General features: G+C 41.3%; 1 protein-coding gene across 3 annotated transcripts in view; it reads left to right on the top strand.

Moving 5' to 3' along the window:
• PXDNL (peroxidasin like) overlaps positions 1–11,851 on the top strand; it is a 516,369-nt gene that overhangs the window by 422,862 nt on the left and 81,656 nt on the right. The window contains exon 18 of one of the 3 annotated variants that reach the window (XM_089335220.1): positions 6,310–6,464. The exons of the other annotated variants lie outside the window; for them this stretch is intronic. Within the exon in view, the coding sequence (XP_089191346.1) occupies positions 6,310–6,343 (34 nt within the window). The 3' untranslated portion in view covers positions 6,344–6,464. Of the gene's footprint in view, positions 1–6,309; positions 6,465–11,851 lie in introns of those variants that run through there. 3 annotated transcript variants of the gene reach the window in all.

Here is an 11,851-nt window from a genome sequence, read left to right as displayed (position 1 = left end):
TGTGGGAGAAGAGAAAATGTGGAGGGATTTTGCGTGGATGGAATCCGCTTTTCTACGACGTCACAGACCATAGAGGCTGTGAGGGTCTGGGGAGCTTGCTACGTGAGAAAGGGTTCTCAGAGGCCAAATTCCTCCTTGTAAATGCAGGTACTGCTGCCTCCTGTTAGCTTACCTGTTCCCCCCCCCCCCCCCCCCCCCCCCCGTTCCGTAGTCGTCCATGCAAGGCTCTTGCGCTGAAAGGCAGCCACGTGGACTGATGGCAAAATCCTAAAACCAGCTGGCCCATTGCATAGGCCTCCTTAGGCAGAACAAAGTAGTGAAAATGAAAAGAGAAAAAGAACATACAGTACTAAGTTTGTTGTTGGGATATAAATTGGAGTCTCTCCATTGCATCCTTTCTGAAAAGATCAGTATTATTTTTCCCATATGCGAGATTAAACATTTTTTTGATGTTACAAGTGTAAAACATTTCCAGAAAACAGTTTTAAGGGTTCCTTGTGCTCACCAGTCTTTATCTCTTAAAATATCAATCAGTAAATATTTGATCAGTAAGTTTTTTTCTGAGTAGGTTAAATATAGAAGACCAGCGTATTGACTAGCAGATTGAGAGAAGTAACTTGAAATCTGAGAACTTTAAATTTATTTGTAAGTGATGGAGCAATTGTTAGTGTTAGCCTCCTTTTATTTTCCAAAGGAAAGACATAAATACTATTATGCTATTAGAATTTGTTCATATCATATCTATGTGGAATATAAAACTGTGAAATGGGGACTGGGTGTTGTGGCACAGTGGGTTAAGCTGATGCTTGCATCGTGGGAATCCCAAATCAGAGTGCTGTCTGTGTCTTGGCTGCTCTGCTGCTGGTCTACCTTCCTACTAATGTGCCTGGGAAGGCAACAGAAGATGCTCTGAGTGCTTGGGCCTCTTCCACATGGTGGGAGATCCCGATGGAGTTCTTGTTTCCTGGCTGCAGCTTGGCCCAGCCTTGGCAGATGTGGCCATTTGAGGAGTAAACCAATGGATGGATTATCCTTTATCTATCAATCAATCAATATATCTATCTATACCTCTGTCTCTCCCTATTACTCCACCTTTCAAATAGATGAATAAATAAATATTTTAAAACAACTGTGACAGTGTATAACGTAGTATTTAAAACATATCAATATCATGCAGATTGAAATTGAAAGCTTCTATTAAAAAGGACATGAATTTTGGATTCATATAGTTTGGGTTCAAATCTCTATTCCACCTCCTATTATTATGAAGAGTTTGTGAGAGATTTTCAATCTCAGAATAACACAAAAAGAGAGAGCAGTGCATTTCAGATTTGTTTAAGGATTAAATTATATAAAATATGTTAAGTATTTTAACATATTAAGGAACTTTTAAGGAACCTAGCCCAGGTCCTGGTGCATCAAAGGTCACCAGTCAATGTCAGCTGTAGATATTTTATTCTGACATTATCATGTCAGTCTCCAGGGCCATTCCTGTGTGGCACATCTGCTAAATGGAGCCCCTGTGCCAATGCATGGGTACCTGTGATACAGGAAGAAGCAGTTCAGCAGCCGAGAGCCTGGCAGCATGCGGGGCAGGTGAAAAACTTCCACGATCAGTGTGAAAAGTTCTTGACAGAGGTGGGAATGAAATGCTACCAGAGTGCAGAGCAGAGAAATGGGAGGCGCTTGGGAGGCTAATAGCAAGCAGCCGAACAAAAGATGTCATTTGATCTGTCTTGTCATTTTCTCAGAGCAAACGGCAAAATGACATGGGATAGTGAGCTATATGGGGGAACAGGGGTGGAAACAAGAAGGTGTGGGCTTGATAACATGAAGGAGGAAATAAACAGAGAAGAGGGAATTATCTTAAGGGCCTTGTGGGCTGCACAAAGGAATTTGATCTTCCCAGAAGTGCAACTCTAAAGCAGGAGAGCTACCGAGGGGAGACTTTACCATGAAAGCGGACCCAGCAGGAGTTTGGAAGATGCACTTGAGGGGAAGGGAGAGAAGCTGCAAGAAGTCCCAAGGTCACTACAGAAATGCAGCTGCAGTGTGGGGATGGCTTAGGAGGGTTTGTGGCAGTGATGCAATTCCACTGGGGCTTTAAATGTTTCCTGTGGGCCAATTGACTAAGCTGAGTAAATCTGGAGGGGGGAGCAAATTACACAATCTCATTGAGTTCCCCTTCACAGCCGGCACTGCAAATTATTGAGTGCTGGGAATGTTTGCACTTAAAAATGTCCCGTCCCAAAGTCTTCGTAAATCCTGAGGTTCTAATGTGAGATGGAGAAGCCTCTACTGACAACTGCTGTCTGTCCCTGCCTCTTTCCTACCTGAAACACCCCCCACCCCATCACAGTCCCACCACTGGGGAAGTGGAGCTGAGCTTCCAGACAGACATCCTGTGAGCATTCTCACAGCCACCTGAAGCACTAGGGATCGCAGCACCCAAGCAGGGAGTCATTATCCTTGCTTTTTCTTAGGCTGTCCTGAATGCCTGCTTTTTCCCTTTGATTCACAGCAGATTTGTGAAGTATCAACTACAGGTCCATTCTCCTATGAGCACAAAATAAATACACTGGAATATTTTTTCAGTGTTGACCTTGAAATCTGTATATTGCTGTTTCCCAGAAGCTGATTCTGCTGATGAAGATGGTAGTGCTTTAAATATCCTAATTTACATAGTGTGAGTGTGCTCTACAAAGTTCATGGAAAAAGGGAATAAAAAGCAAAGCTTATTTTGGTGCAATGCATTTTGAAATCCATGCAGTTTTTCTGTAATACACATTTCTTATGAATTTGTGAACACCCCTTTTATTTGTTAACTCTGTCATAATTACATCTTTGCATTTTTGTATTAATTTACAAGTGTGGCTTCATGAGTTTATTTTTAAGTCACTCCAGTCAGTTCTGGAAACAGGCAGGAACCAACAAAATAAAGACTGACCTGTAGTAATAGAAACTTCATATCCTACATAATCATGACAAACTGAGTAATAATTGGCTAAATTAGAGAATCATAAAACTAACTCATATCTGCATTTTATATATTTTGACTTCACATAGTTGAGAGTACATTGTTATACAACATCTGTGGAAGACAGAAGTATGTTTTCTTATGACTTTGGACATGAATCTGTGAACCAGAGTTCTGAGCTATGCCCACACTGAATCTTTCATGAGTACAAGTTTGTCCTGATAAGGGAATAAAAATTTGCCATGTAAGCAGTGATATGAAGACAGATTCCTTCCATATGTCTTTATAGTTGCCCAGTAGTTTGTAGTTATGCAATGTGCAACTAACTAGCAGCAATTTTTTCCTTTCCTTTTTTTTTTTTTGAAAAAAAAAAAGATTTATTTATTTATTTGAAAGGAAGAGTTACAGAGAGAGAAGTGGAGTAGAGATCTTCCATCCGCTAGTTCATTTCCCAAATGGCCACAATGACTCTGGCTGGGCCAGGTCTAAACCATGAGCCAGGAGCTTCCTCCAGGTCTCCCACATGGTTGCAGGGGCCCAAGCACTTGGGCCATCTTTTGCTGCTTTCCCAGGCTCATTAGCAGAGAGCTGGATCAGAAGTAGAGCAGCTACTGGTGCTCATGTGGGAGTCACAGTTGACTACTAACCCGTTGCACCATAACCCTTGACCCCAAATATGGATCTTTGTATCATCAGATCTATAAAATCAATAACCTTCCTGCACCTCAGTTCGTTTTGAAAGCTTCTGTCAATTAACCATCCAATGGTTATCCAATGGTAAAATATGATTCTTTCTTGTCATTTTCTGTTAGTTCTGTCACTTGGGCTCTTTCAGGTAGCTTTGAAAAGGACAGAATGACCTCTGAAATTCTAGGTGAAGACTTTCCTACTGAACTCTGCATGAATTGTGTGAGGTAGCTCCTGGCCCTTCACAGCAAGGCCCACAGGGATGGAATGTGAGATGTGAAATGTGTTGCAGACATCTCATCTCCTTTTACACTCAGGATATGGTTTACAGTCTCCTTTCTCTCCCCGCCCCTTCCCTGCCCCTTGCTAGAGCCATGGGCCCCCCGAGGGGCTCACCAGCCACAGGGGATGTCTCTGAGAAGGTGTCTGTGTTTGCTGTTGTAATGCCACACCTAAGACTGGGTAATTTCTAAAGAACAGAGATTTACTTCACACAGTTCCAGAGGCTGAGAGTCTAAGACTGAGGCACTAACCAGCCTAGGGTCTTTGCCTGTGTGGCAGGGCCTTGTATGCTGCCTCCTCACAGAAGGGACTGTGTGGCGCCTCCTTCATAATGTGGTCCCATTAATCACCCCCTAAAAACCTCACTTCTGAATGCGGTCACGGTGGGGATTGGGTTTCAACCCTAAGAGATTTGGAGCGAATGCTCATCCCCTAATGGGAGACTGCCATCTGGGACCCTACTAATGGAGGTCATGCAGTACGTGAGGAATGGGCCTGTGGACCAAAGGGGAAGTTGGAAGCTGTGAGTCCTGCTGTTCCTGGAAGTCTCATCCTAGAATGAGTTTCAGATTCTCTCTACCCCGAGAGTGTGAAGACCTCCCAGGGAAGCTGTCACTTTTGTCCTGAGTGGAATGGATGTGGAGCTCCGAAGTGTGATGGAAGTGGCCGTGGAGAAGGTCTGCCAGAGGCAGGGGCCCCAGGGCTTCTTGCTTCCCTCTCCTGGGCGCCCATATCTGCAGCATCTGCAGGAGGATTTGTGAAATGTGCTGTAGACTTGTAGTCTCCTTCTAGAACTCAGTGATTTTATTTTATTTTTTTTTGGTCAAAAGTGATATTTTTTAGAGAGCTTGTTTTAGTCAGATATTGTATGGATATCAATTATTGTCTTTTCGTAGCATTATTCTTGCTTTGAAGAATCCTACAAATTAGTTTTTCTTCTTTCTCAAACATATAATGAGCAGGAGGTAAAGAGAAATGATCTGTGAAGTCATGAGCATAAATGCACAAATAGAACCCATGTTTAAAGGTATTTTTGAATTCTCTTTTGAAAATGTAATGTGTGACTTCCTTGTGGATATGGTTAATTCTGGTCTTCAGTAAACACAAGATTATCTGTCATCTATTATTACAAGGTTATATAGCTGCCTTAAGCTTTAAAAAATTCATGAATAAGTGATTTTTGCCCAGGTTATACATTTATTTTATAATTGCTTCATTTGTTAATAGTCATACACACACACACACACACACACACACACACACTTTCCTCTTCCCACCCTTGGGTTCTGCCCTACTTGACAGTGTCTCCTAGCCCAAACTTGTACCATGCATCTCTGTATTCCCGTGACTGGGAGGTTCTGTGCTCCCTCCTGGGCGTAGCCTTCCTGTCTTCTGAATTCCCCACTCTCGTTCTTGCCTTGAGTGTTTCTCAACTTTCCTATTTGTGGTTGCCTTCAAGGACATTTCATCAACATCACCCCTTCGCTTTGATCAAATGGTTCTTACAGGAAGAAGCCACTGCAGTTGTGATAAAACAGTGTTCATTAACCGCTTCCTGTAAGACCATTTCACAAATTGATGGAAGTTTTGAACTTTTTTTTTTTTAACAGAGGAATAGAAACAAAGAAAGGAAAATACAGCCAAAGTGCTGTGTGTATTTCCAGAGGACTCTTGGGTTTCTGGAAGCCACCCCTGCACATGGCTGCTCCATTGATCTTGATACACTCTACCCTCCCACACCACCTTCCCCTCCCTGGTCCCTCAGGCTAGGAAACGGATGCTTTCCCACCAAATACCACAACTGGCTATTCCCTTTGCCAAAACCTAGGATGCTAAACTTGAAAGTACCATCTGCTGTTAGGACAGAAACACTTCCATCCTGTGCTCTTTGGAGGGAATAAATTTGTTCTTTAAGTTGCAGAAGGATGCTGGACTGGTTGAACACATCTGGCCCTCCCAAGGAAGGGTTTCTCTCTATCTCTTATCTCTACTTATTTCTGTTCAGGCTTCCTTACTCTATGTCTCCCTCAGCTCTCCTATCCAATTTTATACAATAATACACAAATATGGCTTTCTCCCAGTTCCCAAGTTCACATATAGTGGTTCATGACACAACTAGCACAAGAACCTTGAGTATCATACTTTTTCTAAGCATAACTTTATAAGAATATCATATTATGCAACAACACAAAGTCATATTGGTTGATTATAAATGCATTTTTAGGACCTTCCCACCACCTGGTCAAGTCATTCCAATGTATGTCTGTCTTTTTGGAGAGCACATTAGTCAAATGATAAGATTCCAAGAATATGTCTTCCTTTGGTGCCAATAACTAACCTAGTTTCTCTTTGAATCCCTACAGCTCAGCCCAGAGCATAGCACAAACAGCAAAATAAACATCTTTGAATTCCATTTTTCCACCAGTGTTTGGAAGTCCCTGAGTATTGCACTAAGAGAAGTGGGACCTGCCTGAGTGAAGATCATTCTAGTCCCCCAAGGTTCTTGACTTGAAAGCAATTTTGAGTTGAAAACTTCTGGCCTCACTACACTGCTATGTGATATAAGTTTGTATGCAGAGGAATAAAGTTATGACAGAGAAAGTCACATGTGAGTCTGATGCTTGTGTTACCATAATTCCAAATTTAAGAAGTTAAAAATGCACAAGCACACAGACACACCCCCTCTCAAGCTCTCTCAGTCAACTCTGAGGCCCTGTAACATAGAGGACACACATGACTGAGCAGATAAAAAGTGACAGGAGGCCAATTAAAGTCAGGTTGTCAGTCAGATATCCTCAAAGGTTCAGTTCCGAGGAGGTACTCAGTTCTGTTCATGCAGCACAGAAAGAATGCAAAATAATTAGCTCAACACTTTAAGCATGTCATTTAATTTAACATAATTTGCATAGATTTTATACCGGTGAGTCTTAATTAATTATATTTTACAAATGACATATGTTTATACTACTAGCACAAGAACACTGAGTATCACATTTTTTCTAAGCATAATTTTATAAGAATACCATATTATAAAAACACAGTAATATTAGTTAATTATACATGCATTTTTAGAACTGGAATATAATATATACTATGATGTTTACAATATTATAAATGTATTATATACAAATGTAGAATTTATGAAACACAAGCTCTGCCTCTCTATCACTGTGTAGCTATATATCTTATTTACCTTCAGAAACTGCTTCTGCCCTATACACTTTTGAAGATAGTTTGGTTCTGCATTATACTATTTTACAATTATAATAAAGAACTCAATTGCACATTTCTTTACAAATATGTTATCAAAGTTCAACACAAAAGGTGAGAATGCTATGTAACTCAATTTTTCATGATCATGTAAATATGAAATCATAACTGATGCTTTATAGAAAACTTGTGCTAAACATAATTTGCATTTATTTTACTTTTAAACCCCTTTCTGCCAAAAAAAGTATACATCTGCATGAAACTTAAGGCATTTTGTCTTTAAATCAACAAAATCTGAGCAAAATAAATTATGTTTTTAATCAACATAAAGTGATAAAAGTAACATGCAAGACAATGGCCTCATTTTCAATGTACAGTTTGATGACTTTGAAAAATATTCATACCTGTGTCGTCGCTACCCCAGTAAAGACAAAGAACTTTTTTTTTCACTTCAGAAAGTCAACCTCATGGTCTTTACAGTCAGTCTTCCTACCCAGCCTCAACCAGGTAAACTCAGATGAGATTTCTATCATCATGTGTTAGTTTTGCTGGTTCTAGAACTTCACATAAAGAGAGTCATATTGAATATATTCTTATAAGCTTGACTTATGCTTTGAATCATCATGCTCTGGGGTTTACTGAAGTCAGAGAGGGAGAGGATCTGCTAGTTCACTTCCCCAGTGGTTGCAACAGCCAGGCTGGGCCAGGCTTAAACCAGGAGTCAAGAGCTTCTTCCAGATCTCCCACATGGGTGGCAGGGACCCAAACATTTGGACCATCTTCCACTGCTTTTCCCAGGCCATTAGCAGGGAACTGGATAAGAAGTTGGAACAGCTGGGACATGAACTGGCACCCCTATGGGATGCTGGCATCACAAGCAACATCTTCACCCACTGCACCACAATGCTGGCCCTAGAGATAATGTATATTTTCAAGATTTGTTTATTTATTTGAAAGGCAGTGAGAAAGAAACAGAGACAGAGACAGAGATTTTCATTCACTGGTTCACTCCCTCAAAGCCCACAACATGCAGGGCTGGGCTAGTCCAAAGCCAGGGGCCAAGAACTCCAACCAGGTCTCCTATATGAGTGTCAGGAACCCAAGCACTTGGGCCATCATCTACTGCCTCCCAGGTGCATTGGTAGAAAGCTGGATCAAATGTGTAGGAAAGATTTAATCTCAGACAATCTGAATCTGGGATGTGGGCATCCCAAGGGGCAACTTAACCTACTGAGCTGCAATGCCCTTCTCAGATCACACATTTTGTTGTTGACTTAGAGCAGTATTTCTTGTACAAATACACATATATTTGTGTATTAATGCACATGAGGCAGCCATGTAGTTTCTAGTTCTTATTAATTCAGAATAACTTTGCCATGAACACTCACACACAAGTCCTTTTGCAAATCTGTGTTTCCATTTCTTTTGAATAAAAACCTGGTGGTGTAATTTCTAGGTCACTTGGTAATTCTATGCTTAACTTTATAAGAAATTGCCAAGTTGTTACTTAAAGTGATTGGAACATTATTCATTCCCACTGGCAGAATAGAAGAATTTATTTTTGCTTAATCTTTTCTCCTGTCTGTTCTTCAGGTTGAAAATTCTCTATTGATCTTTCTTTTAAGTTCATAGATTCTTTCTTCTGTCATCTTCAATCTCCTCTTACACATATCAAGTAATATTTCCATTTCAGTTATTGTACTAGTTCTAGAATTTACATTTTTATACTGTTCCTAATTCTCGTTAGAGATTTGCCTAAGTTGTAGTCAATAAGAACATATCTTCTTTAATTCTTGAAATGCACTAACAATAGCAGCTTTCATGTTCTTTTCTGATAAATTTCACTTCACAGCCATCATTTCAGTGTTGGCTGCTATCGACTACATATTTTCTCAAGTGTGGATTCAATTTTTTGTTTTGTAACTTCTAAGTGCACATGAATGACCAATTTCCATTTGTATTGGTTTATGTTTTATCTTTGTTTGAGTGGACTCATGGAAAGCCCAAGGTGTTAACTTCAGCTCCACTGTCTTGTCCACAAGTGCAGCCTGTCCTCTGTCTGCACTGTAGGTCTTGGCAGGGCTTGGTTTTAGACTCATAGTGGGTTTTATCTTTCTAAGGGTAGAATGTACTTCAAACCTGTTGTGTTGCTCTCCTGGCTGGTTCTCTGGGGGGTGTTACTGAAGTGACAAATGGGTCTTCCTGTTCTGATCTGACCCCTGCAGCAGTTTCTTTCCATACACATCAGGTATAGTCATGGGTGTTTGAAGTCAAGGACAATGAAAACTCCATCATTAGGCAATTCCCTTGATGTGCAAACATCTTACAAGACACTTGTACAGATCTAGTTGGCATAGCATACTATATACCTAGACTACAAGGTATAGCCTGTTGCTCTTAGGCTGCAAGCCTGTACAGCACTGTGACATGATGATATTTGTGTGTCTAACCATACCTAAACACAGAAAGGATATTTTATAAATATTAGGTGAGGATGGGTATTTGGTGCAGTAGTTCAGATGTTGTTTGGGATGCCCACATCCATATGGGTGTGTCTGTTTCATGTCCTAGCTACTCTGCTTCTGATCTAGCTTTCTGCTTATGTACACCCTGGGAACCAGCGGTGCTCGAGGATGGGCATGAGGGAGGGAGCACTCAAGTACTTAGACTGAGTTGTGAGCTCCAGATTTCAGCTTCCTGGTTGTTGCAAACATATGGGGAATTAACCAGTAGATGCAAGATTCCTTTTCTCTCTTTCTGCCTCTCAGATTACAAAATGTAAAAAATAAAATCTAAATAAATACTAGGTGATAGGAATTTTTCAGCTCTGTTATTATCTTGCATGATCAGTATTGGATATGCAGTTCCTCATGTTCATACTGCTTTTCTGTAATTCACAATGTAATTCCCTCTGCGATATGCCTCCCAGGCCAGCCCTTTCCAGGAATGGTGTAGACCTCCAACTCAGGGCTCTGTCCACTGCCCATCACAGGACTTACTTCCTGTTCTAGCTGCATCTTCTGCCCTGAATGTGTAAGGCTGCCTCCTGATGCAGTAGTACCTGTGGGGCAGGGATTCTAGTGCCCTGCCTAGAGATGGGAGAAAGTTCCCCAGGCAGGAAGCTCAGCATTGCCAGGAGTTTCACTTTTCTAGGGAAACTTAGTCTTTTCTGTTAGTTACCCAGTGTGTGAAAACCCTGTGTTCAGGGCCAGTGCTGTGGTGTGGTGGGTAAAGGCTCTTCCTGCAGTGCCAGCATCCCATATGGACACTGGTTCAAGTTCCAGCTACTCCACTTCCATTACAGCTCCCTGATAGTGTGCCTGGGAAAGCAGCAGAATATGGCTCAATTGCCTGGGCCCCTGCACCCATGTGGGAGACCCGGAGGAAACTCCTGGTTCCTGGCTTTGGATTTGTACAGCTCTGGCCATTGTGGTCATTTGGGGAGTGAGTTAGTGGATGGAAGATTGTGTGTGTGTGTCTCTGTGTGTGTGTGTGTGTGTGTGTGTGTTTATGTGTCTGCCTCTGCCTCTGCATCTCTGTAACTCTGCCTTTTAAATAAATAAATATTTAAAAGACAAAAAAAGAAAACCTTGTGTTCATATACTTTGGCTTGTTTTCTGGTGGTTTGAAATGTGAAGAGTAGTCTCCTTTCTGTAGCCAGGGACAGAATTTAAGATTTATTCTTTATTAAGTGTTTTTCCTACAATTTTAGTCCCAGTGTGGTTGTTTGAACAGAAACATTTGAGGCTGGCACTGGGGCATAGCAGGTAAAGCCTCTGCCTGCAACCCTAGTATCCCATGTGGGTGATATCTGGAGGTCACTTTTGACAGCTGTTGATTCAGACAGATACCAGGAACTAGCAAGAATAGGGAATCTATGGTTAGTGATAAAAGAGATAGTTGGGGGTGTTGGTTACCAAAAAATAATAATAATAATAATAATAAAAGAGTATAAAACCTGTGCAGCATGCTCAGCAGTTAAACTACTTTGGGGTTTTTACCACCTCCCACCTCCACTCCCACCTCCACTCCCACCTCCAACTCCACTGAGCCCCCTTTGCAACTGGCGACCAGGCCCTGGCATCGTGGTTGTACTAAGGGTAGGCTAAATTCTGAAAATCCACCATTGAGCCACTTCTAATAGGCTAATTATTAGGTGACACCCTGAATGATGGGCTCCTTGTGCTCCATGACAAAATGGTTAATGAATAGATTTCATAAGTTTTTGGATATGTTTAATTTTTGAGATATTATAATTCCGGTGGCCTTAGTCTAAGATCTGGACTATGTAAATAGTTGGCATTTTTAATATACCCAAATGTGAACAAGAAATTCAAACAAGTACAAAAAACTTTAAAAGTCTAATTTGGTTGTGATTGTAATATGAATTTGAGAACCAGTTTGAAACTCATTTCCAGTTAAGGAACAAAAATTGCTATTTGAGGTCTAGTATTGTGGCACAGCAGGTTCAATTACCACTTGCTAGTGGGTGGCAATTCGAGTCCTGGCTGCTCCACTTCAGATCTATCTCCTCGCTAATGCACTTGGGAAAAGCAGTGGGAGATGGCCCAAAAGATTGGGCCCCTGCACACACATGGGAGATCTTGATGGAGTTCCAGGCTCCTGCCTTTGCATTGCCTAGTTCTGGCCGTTGTGGCCATTTGGGGAGAAACCAGGAAGATGAAAGATCTCTCC

This window comes from Oryctolagus cuniculus, chromosome 6 (assembly GCF_051225735.1).
Source record: "Oryctolagus cuniculus isolate XC-2025 breed Fujian yellow rabbit chromosome 6, ASM5122573v1, whole genome shotgun sequence".
In the NCBI taxonomy this organism is placed as follows: domain Eukaryota; kingdom Metazoa; phylum Chordata; class Mammalia; order Lagomorpha; family Leporidae; genus Oryctolagus; species Oryctolagus cuniculus.
The sequence above is the reverse complement of the archived record's forward strand: the minus strand, read 5'-3'. Positions and strand labels throughout refer to the sequence as shown.